Source organism: Larus michahellis, chromosome 1 (genome assembly GCF_964199755.1).
Source record: "Larus michahellis chromosome 1, bLarMic1.1, whole genome shotgun sequence".
NCBI lineage: Eukaryota > Metazoa > Chordata > Aves > Charadriiformes > Laridae > Larus > Larus michahellis.
This window is the reverse complement of record NC_133896.1, coordinates 142,738,577-142,758,019: the sequence shown is the minus strand read 5'-3', so window position 1 is coordinate 142,758,019 and position 19,443 is coordinate 142,738,577. Positions and strand designations below refer to the sequence as shown.

At 42.9% G+C, this 19,443-nt stretch overlaps 1 protein-coding gene across 2 annotated transcripts in view; it reads left to right on the top strand.

Moving 5' to 3' along the window:
• The first annotated feature begins 6,204 nt into the window (after positions 1-6,204).
• SHROOM2 (shroom family member 2) overlaps positions 6,205-19,443 on the top strand; it is a 121,906-nt gene continuing 108,667 nt past the window's right edge. For both annotated transcript variants that reach the window (XM_074606797.1, XM_074606807.1), the window contains exon 1: positions 6,205-6,536. In XM_074606797.1, the coding sequence (XP_074462898.1) occupies positions 6,318-6,536 (219 nt within the window). In that variant the 5' untranslated portion in view covers positions 6,205-6,317. The remainder of the gene's footprint in view (positions 6,537-19,443) is intronic.

The window sequence follows — 19,443 nt, the reverse complement described above, 5'->3', positions numbered from 1 at the left end:
GCAAAGCTCCCAGTGCCTGGAAGAAAGGAAACACGATGCCCATTTTTAAATAGGGTAAAAATGAGGACCCTGGGAACTACTGACCAACCAGCCTCACCTCTGTGCCTAGTACTCCTGGAAGATATATCAAAACATATAGAAGATAGGGAGGCGATTAGGGACAGCCAACTTAGCTTCACGAAGGGCAAGTTGTGCCTGACTAACCTGGTGGCCTTCTATGAATTCTGTAAGGCCTTTGACATGGTACTCCACAACATTCTTACCTCTAAATTGGAGAGATATAGGTTTGATGGGTGGACAGTTAGATGGATAAGTAATTGGCTGTATGGCCACATCCAGTGGCCATACAGTCAACTGCTCAATGTCCAAGTGGAAACCAGTAATAAGTAGTGTCCCTCAAAGGTCCATACTGGCATCAATGCTACTTAGTACCTTCACCAGTGATATACACAGCCGGATTGAGTGCACGGTCAGCAAGTTTGCAGATGACACCAAGCTGAGTGGTGTGGTTGATTTGCTTGAGGGAAGGGATGCCATCCAGAGGGACCTTGAGAGGCTTCAGGAATGGGCCCATGTGAACCTCCTGAAGTTCAACAAGGCCAACGGGAACAACTTGCACCTCGGTTGGGGCAATGCCCAATTATCAATACAGACTGAGGGATGAATGGATTGAGAACAGCCCTGTGGAGAAAGACTTGGGGGTACTGTTGGATGACAAATTGGACATGAGCAGGCAATGTGCACCCGCAGCCCAAAAAGCCCATTGTATCCTGTGCTGCATAAAAAGAAGCGTGGCCATCAGGTGGAAGGAAGTGATTCTCCCCACCTACTCCACTCTTGTGAGACCTCACCCGGAGCACTGGGGCCTCCAGCACGAAAAAGACATAGACCTGTTAGAGCAGGTCCAGAAGCGGGCTGTGAAAATGATCAGAAGGCTGGAAAATCTCTTCTCTGAAAGGCTGAGAGAGTTGGGGTTATTCAGCCAGGAGAACAGAAGGCTCTGGGGGGACCTTATTATGGCTTTTCAATATAGAAAGGGGTCTTATAAGAATGATGGAAAGAGACTTTTTACCAAGGCCTGTGGTGACAGGAGAAGGGGCAACTGTTTTAAACTGAGAGTAGATATAGATTGGACATAAGAATGAAATTATTTACAATAATGGTGGTGGGACACTGGAACAGAGAAGTTTTGGATGCCGCATCATTGGAAGTGCTCAAGGTCAGGCTGGACGAGGCTTTGAGCAATGTGATCTAGTGAAAGATGTCCCTGCCCATTGCAGGGAGTGTGGACTAAATTCTTTAAAGGTGCCTTCAAACCCAAACCATTCTGTGATTCTATGATTCACTTGTTTTACTAAATGTGCCACAAACACTATATAGGATTAACTTTTGCTCTACATGCAGTACATGCCCTATAGATTTTCAACAGGCTGCTGTGCCAATGGCACTGAGGTCTACAGAGAGCTCTCTAGGAATAAGATATGCAAGTCCATAACTCCTGTCTTGTAATTAATGTTCACCCTGAATTCTGGCAGTATTCTCACTGGATTCACAGTATTCTCACAAAGCTCTAGCTTTCAGAAAAGGGTTTTTTGAATTCTTTATCTTGACTGTAGAGATCACACTATAAATACATTTACAGCTATCAACATTTCTTCCACCACTGGTGACTAAAATAATATTTCTTCAGCAAATATGGAAGCTGATTACATAGAAGAAGCTGAGTTGGTACAACTGTCAAATACCTAGGTCATTTTGGCAAATGCCCCTGAGAACATGTATGAGTCTGCTCTGCCTCTTTGCCGGAGGTTGCAACCCCTGTAACTAAACTGACAGAGCAGGATACGTGTCATAGATCAGCTGCTCCATTTCATAGCACAGCATCTTAACTTAAATTGTCGATGAACTATGCACACCCCAGGGCATCTATTTTTTATTTCAAATGGCTGAGGCAGAGGCACTTTGTTTCTTTACCAAACTGTGACGTTTGGTGGTTACCTCCAGGAAAGGAGTGGTAACAAACAGTGGGAGGTTGTAAAGGTTTAACTCACCTCAGTTCTTTACTCTGTGACTATGAGTCAGAAGCTTTTACTTCTTTCAAATTTCTCAACTGTTGAAAAAAAAAAGCCCTGCTGGCATTGTAAGGTCCAGCACAATGAATGCTCTCAAAACTGAGACTAAAACACCCCGTTCTAAGGTAATCCTGCAGGTGCCCTGTGCAACTCAATGCAGGGTATCAAGGAAAAGAGATGTGGTGCACAGCCACAAAGGTGAAACAGGCTGTGCCTTAACAGCATACTGTGCCTGATACTGTTTGAACAAAATCCTGCCACAGAGGAATTTATTCAGTTTTGGTAGTCTCAGTGACTAAGTAGGGAACAGATATGCAATCTGTGCAACAGAAAGAATGAAGGCCAAGTAAATTCTGTAGAACAAATTTTCACTTGAAATTGTTAATTAAGCTTCAAGTACCACGGTAGGAAGACGGATGAAGTACTGCGGAAGAAGCCTGGTTTACTCCAGAAAGCTCTTCTTGTTACAGGGCAGGGACTCGCAAACGGAATTTGTGGGAACAATCCCTTGATAACTTTTGATGGTTCCTTTTGCATGGCAGGAGGCAGCGTTTGGGTAACTTCTGTGTATCACTGTAAAGTATCTTTGGTAATATTAATGGCACATGTTATTACAGAAGGGAACACCTCTTATACTACATTGGTCATAGTTGCATCATTCTCTGTCCTTAGTGCGAAAAAGTCTGTTACTTCCTTTGATAAATTATGGCACCCTGATCTATCTTGCATTTCTAGCTTCAATTGCTAACTTCTGTATACTCAGACAACATTTGGCAGGTGAAATAAGGTGTAAGGGAGGAAACTGAGGATTTGGTCACTGAAGCTTTTGTTAGACAAATACAGTAATCATTGGTTTTCTTATCACACAAAAGAAAAGTAGTATTTTAGAATACATTTACTAAATCCTTTGTTCTTTACGACTATCTGAAATGTTATGAAGGCTGGCAGAAGCTGCAGAAATTCAAGTAATAAAATTATCACAATATTTTAAGAAGAGCACGAGTACAAGTCTCCAGCTGGGTTCTGAACAAGCTTCAAATCCCACAGAGAGGGATGATATAAAAGATACGAAGAGACATTTGACCGATACGACAAAAGAGAATTGCTGTCTTTCTTTTTGGCTTGTCAAACTTACACGTATGAGGAACTATACATAGTGGTCTCTTAGTTTCTCTTGGTAACATTAAAGGAGAAAAGGCAAAAAACGTGTAATTCAAAATAAAGAAGCCTGACTTCTGAACTGTCAGACACAAGTTGAGGATCTGCTTGATGACTGTGTCAGACCATCAGGCTCTAAGCATTAGCTAGGAAATTGTTCTCTACTGAGGTCTCTTAATCGGGAGCATGAAAGCTTTCAGATATTCTTTCTTTAGGCAACTGCTTTCCCAAGAGCTACCTGGCCACATCTTCCACTGATGTAATCACAGTAGCAGTTTGATGATTTTCACTTGGCTTCCTTAACACAGATGCCACGTCCTGCCTCTAGATATTCCAGTTTTAAAATCTGTGCTCAGATTTCTGCATCATTCTTCAATACAGGATTTATAAGACTAAATCAAAAAGCCAGAACAGTAACGTAAATCTTCAATTTCTTATGGACAACAAAAAGTTCAAGATGAAGAAGAATGAATGTTTGGCAGTTGAAAGAAAGAGGGGATACAAAGAAAACATTTTTGGAAGCATAATTTACTCTTCTTATTAATGATGTAAGCTGTTTTATTTGTTTCATTTCAATGTGCATTGGGGATACAATAAAGTTCAAACTGTTATTCTGGATCTTTCTTTTATTATCATGCTTGCAAACAACAAACCTGTATATTGCAGCTCTTTAAAACTTCCAGCTACAGGTTATTGCTGTGTAGGCAACCTGGTATGTGTTACACAAACATAATTGAAGACTTTGTCTCTGATTCCAAAAACAACTGGACTCAGGATATGGAGAAAACTACTTGTATTTCCCTTTACCTGTGCTTTTTTTTTTTTTTTTAAATTATTTGTCCTACAATTAGCACTTGTCTATATGATAGAAAATAATTAGAGAAAGAGAAGAAATCTGACTGAGGATCCGCGAGTCATTAGAAGTTTTAAATAACTTGATGCAATACATAGGCATGGTGTAAGGTTTGGATTTAGCAGGATTCTCATAGAAATATATGTAAGTTCAGGTGCGTCCTCCATGGTTCATCTATCCCTTAATCATGAGGGAACAATACTCACCCTCATCAAATACTTTGCTCCTACCTCTACATGTTCTCCAATCTGCTGCTGGGACTGATGACCTCAGATGCTCTCAATCCTGAAACCAAAGTTTTCTTTAGGCACTAAAGTAGCGTAGGTAATGTTGAAAGTACTGTAGAAACAAATTGCTTTAGTGCAAGGCAGGAGCGTTTTCTGAGGAATAAACCAGCTGTAGCAGGAGTTAGAGGGTCAGACTAAGTAATCAGAATGGCATAATGGCCACTTTCAGAAGCAAAATATGTGAACTGTCACACCTATATACAAAACTTCGACATCCCACTGGATATACCAGGCACCTCCATGAGACAGTTCGTCACATGTGGAAGTACCTTTAACTTCACTAGTCTGTCAGAAACTAAAATACAGATTTCCCTGCGTCTTAGCTCAAGCAGTATTTCACCTGCGCGGCAGTGAAAAGCAAAGGAGGACTGTGTGCTGGTACTCGGGTACTCAGCCCAAACCTGGTCCTGATTTAAGCCACTGAAACCTCCTATAAAGTGATGCAATTGAGCTGAGAGACTGAAGTCCAGCAAGAAACAAGGATTTCACTGCCAGCCCCACCACTGAAATCAGTGAAGACATCGGGCAACCCCAAACCCTGCAAGTATTTCCCATCCATAAAATAGGACTTGCCTTAGGATCAGCACTTCCAGTCCTGCCTCACACTCCGTCAAACTTTTTTTGATGGTCTTTTTGCAGCTGAACCTGTGTCTGGGACTGTCGGTGCCACGAAACCGCTTCCCATTTTTAGGTGTTTGTTGGGGTTTTTTTGCTGTGACCTTCACCTGCCTTTACCACCGCTGTGTCCCGCCGCCCAGCCCGAACCGGCCCCGCCATGTTTCCGACCCCTGAGGCCTCCATCCCCGCGATCCTCCGGCGCCGGGGCCGGCAGCAGGAGCCCTCCCGGGGCCGGGGCCTCGCCTCACCTCAGCCCGTCCCCGCCTCGCCCCCGGCCGCCGCTAGAGGGTCCTCCGAGGGAAGGAGAGAGGCGGTGGAGCCCGGCGCGGCACACGCCGGGGCCCCTCCCGCCCCACAGGTGGTGGAGACGGTCGGGGCGGGGGGAACGGCCGGGAGCAAGCGCCTCCCTCGGCTGCCCCCTGATCTGCCCTCCATGTTGCCTGGCTTCCTCCCACCTCGCCGGCCGTGTTTGGAGGGGGCGACAGGGCGGGAAGAGCCGCCCCTCCTCTCTCCTCCGCTCCCCGGCCGGCGCGGCGCGGCCCCCCGCCGCCTGGCACCGCGAAGGCGGGGCGTCCCTGGCCGAGGACAGGCCGCAGCCCACGGCTGCCCGCTACCCCCTTCCCCCCCCCCCCCGCCCCTCCTTCCACGGGGCCGGAGCGGCGCGGCCGCCCTCCACCTGCTCGCAGCTTTTGTTTGTAGGGAAGGGGGGGTGAAGGAGGGGCGCGGCCGTCCCTGCGTGTGGTGACTCGGGGGTGCGGCCCCGGGGTGGCTCCGGGCTCACGGACCCCCTCGCCGCCGCCTTTGTCTGGCGGCCGGCCCGGAGCTGCTCTCCTCCTCCCCTCCTCCTCTTCCTCCTCCTCCTCGCCCGGGGCGATCGCGCTGTGGGGCTGCCTGCGTTTGGGGAGGGGCGAGCGGCTGCCCCGCTGGGGAAGCCCGCGGTGGATGAGCGGGTTTCGCCTTCTTTTCGGGGCGAGAGGGAGGCGGGGGCGCGTCGCCCCGCAGCGCTCCTCCCGGCGTCCCGCGTTGCTCGCCGGCGTTTGCTCCGCCGCCAAGTTGCCACAAGTTGGTGCCGTCCCCCCGCCTCCCCTTCCCTGCTGCCACCGCCGGGTTCTGGCCTCGGCGTGAGACAATACCGCGGGCTGAGGAGGAGGAGGAGGGAAGAGGAGGGGGCGGGCGGGAGCAGCCCTCGCTCGCCGCCGATGGGGCCGGGCTGGCCGGCGCGGCGGGGAGGGTAGGTGGCTCTACGGGCTGCCGCCGGCTGGCGCGCACCGGGGAGCGGCCGGCGAGAAGCAGGCGAGCCCCGGCTCCCCCAGCCCCGCGACGGGCTCCATGGAGGACGTGGGGCTGCGGAGCGGGCGGGAGCGGCTGGCCGGCAGCGACCCGCGGCTGGGCGCCGTGCTGGTGGAGCCGGGGCCGGTGGTGGTGATGTTGGAGCAGCGGGCAGCGGAGGGCTACAAGCTGGTGGAGGTGCTGCTGAGCGGCGGGGCCCCCTGGGGCTTCACCCTGAAGGGCGGACGAGAGCACGGGGAGCCCCTCATCATCACCAAGGTGAGAGGCGCCGGGGGAGGGGGGGGTGGGGGTGGTCCGGCCGGCTCCATGTTGTCGTGCCCGCGGCGGTGACAGCGGGCCCGGCCGGGCCGCGCCGCCTGCCCGCAGCCCGGGGCGCACCGCGGGGCTGGGCGGCCCCAGCTCCCGGCGCAGGTGCCGGCTCCATGACCGGCGGCGTCGCCGACGAGGCCACAAGGCGGCCGTTAGCGCCCGGGGAGGGGGCGCCTGTGGGTGCCGGGACGTGTCCCAGAAGGTCCGGGGTGGGGCAACAGGTTGTTGGGCGCCCTCGGGCTGGCGGCTCCGACCTGCTGCTTCTGGTATTAAACGCATTAAAAAGGCGGCGCGGTGGTTGCGGGGGGGCGCTGGGGACTGGCGGGGGGACCCCCCTGCTGCCAGCGCAGCCCGGGACCCTGTGACGGGCCCTTCCCTCCCTCCGTCCCTGCGGGCTCCCGGCGCAGGAGGGCAGGAGGCTAAAGCTCCCGGCTTCTGAGGCTGAGGAGTTTTCTCCGGTGCTGTCCCACTTGCAAATTCAGAATAATTAGGGTAAGCTTTTGTATCTCTCTCCTCCTTTAAACAAAAGGTCTTGGCGGATAGTGACCAAATCCCTGCTCCCAAGACGGGGGGAGGGGGAGGCTCCTGGGTATATATGCATTTTCTGGTTGCCTTTTTTTTTATTTTCACCCTCATTACTTTTTTTGTATGTTTTTGTATACTCACAGCTTTAACCTCAGCGTATTGGGCATGAGTTAAATGTATCATGCTTTCTAGAAAATGTTTTTCATCTGGATGTGTTTTGACTTGAGAACCCCCATCCCCAATAGTTGCTGGATTTAGCTGTTAAGACAGCTTTCTTGTTGCACATTAAACACATTAAAATAGATCCATATGTCTTCAGGGAAAAAAAGTCCACATTAGCAAGGCACATTTTTCTTAAGATCAGTAGAAAAGATATATATGCTTTGTCTACAGGTCCTGTGGATTCTGCCTGTTCCCATTTTAGAAGTTCACAGAGGGTGTCAGAGGTCAACAAGTCCTGTTTTATCCACAGCAGAAATTCTTCTGATCTTATTTTTCAGTTGGTTTCATTGTGAGTTGCCCAGTTGGTTTCTTGCTCGCACCCTTGAAACAACTGCATTATGGACTTTACAAGTTATGACTTTTGAAACCAGCTCTCTCTAGATCTCTTCCCTACTGCTGTTTTTCAAGGAACAACAGTCAGTGTCAGAAGATGTATATGCTGAAAAATGACTGCGCATCTGTTGGCCTCTTACCAGTGCCCTGAATTACAGAATATCAAACCTGGGAGTGTTTGAGGAAAGGAGAAAAGAGCTACTTACTATGTATGTCCTAGCTATCAAGTGCCAAATCAAATAATTCCACCTTTCTGGTAATGGCTAATAAGTGCTACATCTAAAGACTGATCGGTGGTACTTATTCATAATATTACCTAGGTATTAGGTAACAGGCTTAAGTATTTGTGGCATGAGGATGTGGCTGTGGTATGTGGAGAAAAGTGTCTGGGAATGGGAACCTTGTAAACTGGGTCTGTTGCAAAGGAATAATTAAGTGTAACCGCGGCATTGATACCTCCTGAAACTGTGCTGCTGTGTGGAAGAGAAATCTGGGTCCATCAGTGATGACCTAGATCCTTGGGTCTAGGTTTTGGAGTGTATTTTCCTTCTCAGCTGTTGGATGCAAGTTCAAAGCACTAGTTTTGAAACCAGGGAGTGGAGCTCATGTCCCCCATGTCCGCAGGACTCCAATTCTTTTGCTGCAAAATCTTCCTCTTGGCCCAACACCATACCCATCTTGGTGTTGGGGTTTGTTTTTTTTTCTGTACTGCTTCTAGTGGTGTAAAGCTACTGGGAAGGATAATTTAGTACTGGCTAGTTAAAACAGTCCCACCTTGCAGTGGGAGGTGTAAAGTTTGTCTCTTCTCAGCTGAAGTGAGCCCTGAACTCAAGTTACCCCCTTCCAGAGTGCATGTGGGGATCACCAGGCTGTCACAGTCAAGGGGACACCACCTCACCTGTGCTTCTTCTCTCCCTGTGCCATGAGCCGGTCCTTCACTAGTAGGCTGGTGGCTGGTCAGTGGGGGATCTAAGAAAACCCGCTGTACCGAATCCTTCGGGATACCTGTGGAAAAACACCTGGTTTTGTGGATTCAAACTATGCTTAAATGTGAGCTGGCTATGGAGCTCTGTCTCACTCTAGTCCAGGGCAGCTCTGGGGAAGTGAGGATGGATGACGCCAAGTGCTGCTTTTTAAGGAGAGGAATGTGACAAGGTGTGAATGGAGTCTCAGATAGCAGCTACTTAAGGAGCATTTCTAAAGTTCTGCCTGTCTCCTTGCTTACTGCTGTCTTGAAAGCAAGATCAGCCTTTGAAGAAACTTGCACCTTTATGTAAATGCTGGGAAGTCTGTGGTGTAAGTATTTCCTGCTTTCCTTAGCATATATGGGACAACTACCATAACTGTCCGAAAAACAGCACCAGAAAATACTATAATTGAAAAAATAGTCAGCAAGTGTATGTTGTTAATTTTGCATCTCTATGTAGTGCACCTCTTGGGTGTTAGTTTCTCTAGTTGTGTGGCTATTTCCTTCCTTCCTTGCTAAAAGGAAGGGAAATTTTTTTTATCACAGATATCATAGGGGGAGTCTAGGGCAAGAAGAGCTGCAACCACTATTTGGGAGTTTATTAGCTGGAAATCTAGTCAGTTAAAACAAGAGTGCTGCCCTCTGATCCACCAGATGACTAGTAATCAGGGAGGGGAAAGGCATGCCAAAGAGGAGAAAGCATTTCCAGCCTCAGCAGGGGGATAAGTGTGTGCTCGGGCTGGAATGTCAGGAGGGAAAGCGCTTTCCCCAGGGAGAAGTCAGGCTGCTGATGCCTTGTAGTGGGCCCTGGTATTGCGGGGCGAGCAGGCTTCCCCATTTCATCATAGCGTTCCTTTCTGTAACTGAAATAAGAATTGGAGAAATAGTCCTGAACCAGGTAGGTAGAATATCAAGTTCACCTGCCAGGCGCAAGCCTTTTTATTTATTCCCCCACCCCCCACCTCGCCTTGCCCTTTTTGTTGTTGCTGCACTAGGCATGGAGAAAAACGGTGCATGATACAGCTTGCTCAATCTTTTAAACATAGCTGGTCTTCTAAACCTTGCCCCACCCATATGCGAGTGGTGTTGATAGTATTTAAGAAAAGTCTTTGAGTGTTGTCGTTGTGTTGCTTACTATTGTTTTTATAATGTCCCTTTAAAAAAATGCTTCACATTTTTTTCTGATCTCTGCATGTGTGTATGATAACATTCCAAAAAAATGGCCCAAAGGCAGCTTGTTCTTGCCTAATTTGACATCTTGAAAGAAAGGACTTGCTTTTTATAGGAACATGTCATTTCACCTTCTGTTGAAATACACAACTTCGAGGACTTTAATTAGAAGTCTTGCAAGCCTCAGTTCGTTTTTTCCTGTTTTTAAAGAAACAAACTCTGAAGAGGGAGATCTTACTGGAACTAATGAAAATAAAAAGTTGAGGTGCTCAAGTGTGAATCTTGTGAAAATCTCCCATAGCTGCATTATCTTGATTACTTTTACTTTAAAATGACTCTTATCTGAGATGCCCAACTTGTAGTGTCAGTTACAGCATTGATTGTGAGTGATGGATAGAAAATCATTTCACTTCCTGTGCTAACAATATTCTTAGGAACTCTGAAGTTGTTCTGCAGTCAGTGTTATCTTTAGTACAGTAATAAATATGAAAACATTCTAGTTCATGCATTTCAGGAAAGATTGATGTATCACTTAAATAAATTCCTCCTTAGTATCAGCTTTACAAGGGCCTACAGCCATACCTCCTCAAGCTATGATCTCATTGCAGGCTAATCAAGGCTGGGCTTGGCTGGTATTTCGGCAAGATTTCCAAGTGAAACCTGGACTGTTGCAAGAAGTTGTGTTGTTGATTTAGTAGATAGAGTTCTTGTCTCCTGAATCAGTGCTGAATTCATGCCCCAGCTGGAGGTGCTGTCTTTCAACATGAAGCAGTATCAGACAGACTCCAAACCTTTGTTTATTTCTCTTTATTCCATTGCGCTTTCCTAACGTGCTCTTGTCTGTGGTTAGGTGTAAATTGTAATTTGTTTAACCTAACAATTATTCAAATTGTATAGAGGAAGGCTTCTCTATTAATTGGCTATAGGACTTCTCCGTGAGACTTGTATCAATTTATTGTTTCAGTAGTAAGCAAAGCGATTACTGTTTTCATTTAAGTAATTCTTCATCTTTTGGCCTTAAACATATAACTAAAAGCAATTACTTGCATTGCTATACTGCAACAATATTTAGAGGGGGGGGGGGGAAAGCTTTAATGGTGCTGTATACGAATGAATCAAAGGCATTTTCAAACATAAATACCAGTTGCCTCCCTCAAGGTAGGTGTTTGAGGTCAGCTGCATTGCTCATAGACATTAACAATTCTTAAACTTGGCTGTGAAGCTTAATGTCCAGAAACCCAGCGTTTCGTGATAATCCTGGGAAATTACTGATCACTTCAATGTAAATGCAATCATTTGTGTGAACAGCTGATTTATAAATTATTAGGAGCCATTGTACTGTGGCTGAGGAGGACAGTTCTAATCTAGGTCTCTGACAGATGTAATTCACTTCCTTGAGTTCTAGAAAGATAATAACATGAAGGAGTATTCGTTCTATTTTGTTTTCTGTCCATGTTCTCTTGGTCATCAAAAACAACAAGCAAAATTACTGAGCTGTATGGGCCATAATTTGAACACGTACCTTAACCAGCAGTTTTAAAAGAATGTATCAAATCATATTCTATATTTCTTTTGAAACCTTTATTCAACTTAACTTATAAGAGGGGTTTATTTGGGATTGATCGGTCTGAGTTGGACCTTTTCTTTGTGCCGTTAAATTTGACAGTTGAGACAATTTAGAAAATATTTATATATTAGAATGAATGTTTTAGGATTAAAATTGTATAGTGTAGCTATTTGTCTCTTTTCCTTGTCAAATGTGTTAAAAGTTGGTGTTTTTTTCAGTGCTATAGAAATTGTTTTGAGCAGTGTTTACCTTTGTGTCTGGTTGCTGGATCCATGGTCTCAATTATTGTAAGAGAGGAATTGGTTTGCTTTGATGCAACAAGATATTATTTCTTTTTACTTTGGTAAGCTGATTGATGAAGGGAATGCTCTCAGTTTTAGCACTTTAATGGCTGTTGAATGAACTCTTTATTATGACTGTTTATTATGAACTCTTTATTATGACTTTATTATGACTGGCAGAATGGAGCCCGCCATGCTCATATGTGGTGTAAATGGTTTAGCGGTGGAAGTCTGAAGCTTAAGAGAGGGGTTTTGGTTGTTGTTTTGTTTGGTTTTTTTTTTTTGGCAAGAGTACTACCAGTTGAAATGCTATCAGTATTGGAATTTTAAAGCTCTCTTGGGTATTGCTACAGGTGATCCACAAACCGCGTAGGGAGTTGAAATGAGAGGATGGGTTAAAAGGCTTGTGACTCGGGAAGTTTCAAGTCAGTTGAGTTACATGCTTAGAAGTCAACAGTATGAGAGTGCGATTTAAGAAATGGGGTGTGTGCACTTGCAGTCCTGAAACTGCAGTTTTCCTTTGTGCATTGCACACTACATTTCAGGACAAAAATCCTCCCAAGAAGGAATCAGAATATTGTGTTTAAAAACAGAACTAAGAAACTTTCTCACAAAAAGCAGACTTTTAACTTTTGGAAATACTGTTTGCTTCCAGATTGCTTGTTTTTATTCTCCTCCACATGTCCCTCTTCTAGCTACTTAGGTAAAAATTATAAAATCTATCATGATTTTTTAGTTTAAAACAAAATACAAACAAAAACGTTCGTGCTGTGGAGTCTGGCAGAGGAATTGGTGTGTTTTGTGGGAATAGTAACTACAACAGGAGTTAGCGGGATTGCCTATTTGAATGTTTATTACTTTAGTCTGTTTACAGGATGACTTAAACTTCTTTTGTTTTTAGTGTCTGTTGCTACTTTTCAGTATGAATTTTGGATGCTACCATAGGTATTAGCATAAAAATAAAAGACCAGCAAGAGACCTCTAGTTATTGCTTGCTGTTGTCAGAGGACTGCTAGTAATGCCGTTTATTACCTAGTTGTCCATCATGCTTGTGGTTTTGTTTGGTTTTTTTTTTTTAAGAGGGGGGAAAAAACCACAATGTGGGCTTTATGGTGTTTATGCATACGCTACGTATGCTTTACTGAATGGACTGTATATATTTTTTCCTGTAGGATTTGATTCATTGTGTCTTCTGCTTAATGAATATTTAAAGTATGGGAGTGTGGAAAGAACAAGGTAAATAGGAAATGAAACCTGGTCATGAATAGATTAGAGAAAACACCTGTTTAGTAGTAACCAAGCCAATATTATATCACGTATATCAGCTTTTTTTTTTTCCTTGAGAAAAACTATTTGTGTTTAGACTCCTCATGAGTTTGTAATCTATATAGAGAATACCTAATACGTATATGGATCTAGTTCTGTGAGTCGCTTTATTACAGAAGTTTGAGACAGGTTCCAGCCATTAAGCAGATTTTTTTACTTGCTATATGTTAAAGTGATACAGTGCATGAAGAGTTTCCCGGAAAGGTAAAGTAAAAATTGTCACAGTTATGTTGAGACTTCATCCATTTAGTCTATGTAAACTTGCTTTTTATTGTTTGTGTTTTGAGCCTGTTTCATATAAGGTCAATTGAAGGTTTTTCATAATATATATATATATATATATGAAAAATATTGATGTCTCCTTGTAAAACTTATGAAAGTCTTTCTGGGGTTTTGTTTGTGTGTGTTTTGGGGGATTTTTTTTGGCTTATCCTTAAGATAAGAAACAAATTTGGAAGCTTTCTAATTCCACATGGCACGATATTTTCAGTTTCTTAAAGATTATGCAGTAGGTATGCTGTACTGTCCACACACACACACACACCCCCCACCCCCACCCCCGGTAGTGTCACCACTCTGGTGGTGGATTTTTAGTAATTCTAATTTTTTTACTTCTTGTAACTTCACAGGTAGGGTCAAATCAGAGCAAGACAGAATTAAGGTTTATAGAATGGGTCACTGAATGCTTTTGTTTAAATATGTGCATTCAGTGATAGGAAATATCTACAAAGTTTTGAAGTGTAACCAGTTATTAAATTCAACTTAATGTACTTGTAGAATGTGTTTGTATCCCTTATGTTTGCTTTGCCAGGCAGCAGACTTTTGGTGGTGTTCACCCAGACATAAGGTAGATGTTTAATAGAAGTAGATATTTTTGGGAAGTGATTTGTAGTATTTAAATCAGACACGACTTAAGTGCTTGGAATTGCTTTCTGAAGGTACCAACCATTTGCTGTCAGCTGTGTGAGAAGTTGAGGAAACCTGGGCTTCCTTGATACATAGCTAGATGCCAACGTAGGTAGCTGTAGTAAGGTTAAATACACTTGAGCACGATAATTATTGTCTGCATATTTGCAATGTGTGTGGCTATATCCAAAACTATTGGAAAAGTCTTTATTTCTCTGATTGTGCGTTGTTTCTGAACGTCACAAGATCGTAGTTTTTCAGTTTGATTTATCAAGCTAATCAGAAGAGAGTCGTAACCTACCAAGGATGACAATGTTTATGAAGTTGAGAGAGCTTCTTTCCCCTCCCTGTAAGTTAATAGAGTATTAGTATTCAGTCTGTAATTAATTAGGAGCATTCTTGGTAAGCGCAGATCAGACCACAAAGATACGAGAATGGCTTCCACAACATAACAAGCTACTGGGGGATCCCTTCAGTGGCCTTTGCATGTACTTGAGGGACATTGTGTAGTGCTGAACTCCTCAAGGCAGAAGACTACTGTGGTAAATGCTGGAAATGCAGCAAATTGTTGCTTTGAGAAAGTAAATAGCTTTTGTCAGGTACAGAATTCTTGGGTTGGCTCTTAAAGTAGAAACAGACAGAGCAGAGTGTTTGACATTAGAAGAGTGGTGGTTATTTGACAGTTCTTGTGAACCCCAATGAAATGGCAAAATCAACTGAAAACTAAACTGTTTAGGCAAAGGTATAGTAGCACTGGCACAGAGGGGAAGGCTTCCTCTCCTGTGTCCCTATACTTCTCCTCCCTTATAGAAAGGAAGCCTTTTCCTCTGTCACCTGCCCTGCTCTCTCCCCCTTTAAATCTCTCTCTCCATTTCTAAGTTCTTAGATTCTTTGAAATAGTTAAATTCTTCTACTTATTTACCCACATCCATCAACTCCAATCTATGGGTTAGGAAATACGTTGTCATGTTTCTTAGATAGAGTTTCTAAAGAATTGCACTTAGTAAAGAGGTTTTTGAAGGATGTAGCGTGGCCTGTTGTTCAAGGGTGGTACAAAGGGCAAGAAAATAGTCTCAGTGACTGACAGTTGGAAACAGGGAATATATAGGGAACTCTACTGTGGTGCTTGAAAGGCTGTATCCTTTTGGATAGTTAGTAACAGTGCAATTTCATCTGTTCTTCCAGTCATTTTTCTATCTGACCTTTTAGAAAGAAAATGGATCACGATTAAGGGCCCTATTGTTATTGGGGGTGTAGGTGGCCTTGTTAGATACTTTCTTTGCTCCATGCACTTAGCTGTTCTGTTACTCATGTTTCTGAGATCTAGACTGTTTCTGTACTCACAGTAGTCTAGTCCTTTGCTGTGTGTTTGTGTCATCTACAACAACAAGGTGTTGAATGTTGTGGTAGTAGCAGAGGGGCAGTTATCTCTGAGCAGTGTGGCATAGATTGTAAAAATGCTTTTGCTGATGTGTGAAGCTGAATTCAGTTTGATTTTGCTGAAAGTGTATTGTAACCTGATGAAACTAATTCAGAGCTTTTTTTACTGGAAATGCATTAACTTTATTCTAGGTTGTGCTTTTTCTTTTAAATGGAAGAAGATCCAAATGTTAGTGGAACTTACTTGAAATAAAATCCAGAACCTTTTAACATGTCCAGACATTTAAATTTCAGAGTAACAAGTTGTTCATCCTCAGTCTTTCTATAATATTCTCTCTGTAATGGACTTGCAGTCATGTCTGAATAGCTGAAGTAGGGAGAGATCTGTCAATGGGGAACATGAGAATACATTAAATTTGTTAAAAAGTGAAGCACACATACCTGCTGCTGTACTCAAAATTGCGGCTTCGGTACTTTTCCTCTTCAGTAAAATAGATGATTGTTTTCAAAATCCCTTCACAAAGCTATAACAACAGATTATTTTGGATTTTTTCAGTCTCTTGAGATAAGACATACTTTGTTACACACTTGCTTTGAAAGCTTCCAACATAAACCATGAAACAAAGCAGTATCTCGTAGTTTCCCAAATACATATAAACTATTCAGCATTCTTTAGGAAATAAACCTCTGATTTGGTTCAGTGAATACTGTAAAAAGTTACTGTTGGGGAGTAACAATACTTTATTTGGAAGCTGTGTATTTTTCAGTAAAATACTATAATCTTTTAGGATAGTATCATAGAAACATGATTTCACTGTAAAGGAAGCGAAACACTTCCTACACAGCATCAGTTAGTCATCACCGTGTTAATTTGCTTAAACAAATTAGATGCAAAAATGAGTTTGTGGGTGTCTAGCTGGACGATATCTGATATAACAAATTCTCCAACTTCTGATGAGTATTTGGATTCTGGATAATGAAATCATTATGGTATTGTAAATTGCTTTTTCCTCTACAAATACATATTTTGTTGATCCAGAAGAGAGAAGAACATTAGATTTTCATTAGAGACATTAGCAGTTGTCTCTTTTCTTTTTCTTTTTTTTTTTTTTTTTAAATGGAAACACATCCTTTTGACATAAGGTAGTATTTTGTTGGGTGTTTATATGTGGAAAGAATTTTAAGATGATTAACAGGGAAAACTTGAAGCTTTATGTATCTGTTAAATATAATTAATGTTTAGAATAGTTAAGTCAACACTTAAGAGAAATGTCGACTTTCAAAATCAGCCTTTATAAACAATTTTTAATCTGTTTCTTACATGACTATTTTGGTAAAGTGCCTTTATTTCTAAATATAAAGGCTTCTGTAAAATTAAAAAGTAGTGTCTTGTTCTGAGGCTGGAAGATGTTATATAAATACTGGATCCTCTTAAATGCAGCTCTAATGCCATAGTGTTATTTCTACTTTCCAGGAAAAAAATGGTAGGGCAGAAATTTAAAGCTATAAAGTAAACTTTTTTCCCCTTTTGACTATGCATTCTTAGTATGTTCAAGAACTTTAGTAATTCCTATCCTTTTTTCTTTCTCTTGTTTTGTAAAAGGTAAAACCCAGCAATTTGCTCCCCTGCTTCCAGAACTTGAACTACAGTGATTTATTACCAAAATAAATTTTATTTCTACAGTCTTTACCTTCTGGGAACTTGATGTTTTTCCTGACTGCTTGGGGGAGATCGCTGTTGAGAGGAGCGAGGAGGGCTGTGCCTTTCCTGACACCTTGGAGTCCTGAGGAGTTTCTGTGATTGCTCAATCTGATGTTAGGGAGGGGTGTAAGGCAAGTCTTTTGTTGCTCAACTGAATTTCTTCTGGCTGATTAAGGAAATCGTCATCTTAAAAAATATCGTACCTGTGACCTGTTATGTCAAAGGTGTAGGTGATTAAAAAGTGGGGGTGGAGAGGCATCTGGCGCTTTGGTAATGGTTTGGTTTCACGAAGCCACTGGTGAGTCTGAGTTTGCAAAGCTTCAACGCAGAACCCTGTGAGGAGCAAGGAACTGGAAATGTTAGTGCATTGGAAATTGGAAGATTTTGCCACAGGTTGCTTGTGCACCTGTGTGGAGTTGTATGGCATCTTTGCCCCAGTCTCTGGTGTTGAATAAGAGTGACAATATTTGCTCGTTGCAAACTGAAGTGCTAGAAGTATTATGATGACAAAGACTTTATAGTCTTTCTAGTAAAATCCAGAACCCAAATATATAAAGTTGTCTTAAAAGGCTGTAGTTGTGCAATTCTGTCAGAAGTAAATCCTTCTCACAACAGAAAACAATGCTTTGTGTTTGTGTATCTCCAGCGTTCATCATAAATAATATACTGAAAAATACAATTAGATTTCTTTTCACGAAATTAAACCCTACTGCCTACCCAAAATGCACAGATGCTGTCAGTGCCTCAGAAAAGTAGAAGAGATGAATGGAGTAAGACAAGCTGTCAGAACCTGAGTGGGAGGAGAAAAACTGTAACGTGGACTTCTTATGTGAAAGGTCAACCGGACATTTAAATCTGTGAGATTTGAAACATTTGTTAGCACTAAAGCTTCATAAGGAAATACATTTTGTAGCCAAAATGCATGTCTTTGCTGACCGCTTGAATTTCCTTCATTTTCTGATGACTGACCTATTTGCATCTCCTTGACAGATACATACTGTCAGTGGCTACAAGACTGATGGTGAGTTTATGGTTCATCATCATTGTCTGAGGGTGGTAATGTAGGATACAAGTTTCAGCAGAATGAGGGAGCGTGTACATGTTTCCTTCTAACTGCAGACAAACTTAAAAATTTAATTTCTTCATCTGCACATCACCAGCACTAATTGGAGGCTACTGTTTGTTCCATCGTATCAATGATTGGTGTAATCACTCCACATTTCAACCTAAAGGTGTTCGGCTGGCATAGACTTTCCATCCTAAATCCAGTGCTGCAAACAGTAGGTCTTTAGCAATCTAGTTTATTTTGCTGAAAGCTGACTGGGGAAACATTGCATGAGCAATTTAATTAGCTGATTAGAGGGAGTGGAGATGAGCAGCAGGGAGTGGCAACATCGTGGTATACAGTCACACGCCCTGCAGTGACTTACAGGCTGCAGTCCAGCTGACTTGCAGTGAAAATTAATTTGAAGTTTGGAAGTAATTTTAGAAAATAGGAGATAAGCATTTACGACTTCCTAGTTTTCATTAATGAGATGTCTGAATCCAGACCCGTACTGTCTTCATCCTGTAGTTTAAAAAAAAAAAAAAAAAGCACCTAGCCGTCTTCTAAGGACAAAATGGTCACTAACTGTTATTAAATTCCAAGTAAAAAGAAAATGTTTTTTCCTTGTTTTACCAAAACGAATACCAAAAAATACTTCATGTATGAAAATCTAGGACTTCACTAAATCAACACTAAATATTCACTAAATCAACATTAAATAAAGTTATGACACATTAATAACTAGGTCTGCGTCTGTTGTGGGTGCCTTTGTCTAAAGGCTTGGAATTTTCTGGGCTATTTGATTGATGCTGGCTGCAGTTTGTTACGGCCAGGTTTTCTTCTCTTTGAGTTAGAGAGAAGTTTCTGTGAGGACTTTCTTGTGCAGCTTGTTTTGATACAAAATAAAAAATTTGTTCTATACCTTTTAATGCCATATTGCTAGGGATTGTTACTTTTTAAAAACGTTTTTGAACTTTGGACTGAAAAGCTTTCTTTCAGATTTTTGATTTGTTTAACTTTTTATTGGTAGCAGTTCCAGTGCTAATTTAACTATTTCTTGGTCACTGGAAAGCTGCATCTAGATCTAGACTGTTACAAAATATTTCAAGGAAAATTCTTCATGGATGTAGAATCATAGAATCACAGAATTGTCAAGGTTGGAAGGGATCTTTCAGATCATCAAGTCCAACCATCAACCTAACACTGACAAAAACCGTCACTAAACTGGGTCGCTGAGCACTACGTCTACCCACCTTTTACATACCTCCAGGCATGACAATATAGAATCATAGAATTGTCTAGGTTGGAAGGGACCTTTCAGATCATCGAGTACATATGTTTGACTCTAACAAGACTGGCTTCCACCTTCTGAAACACAGTTGCAGTAAGTGCCCTGAAAATCAGCTCCCCTCCACCCCCAAAACCAATCAGT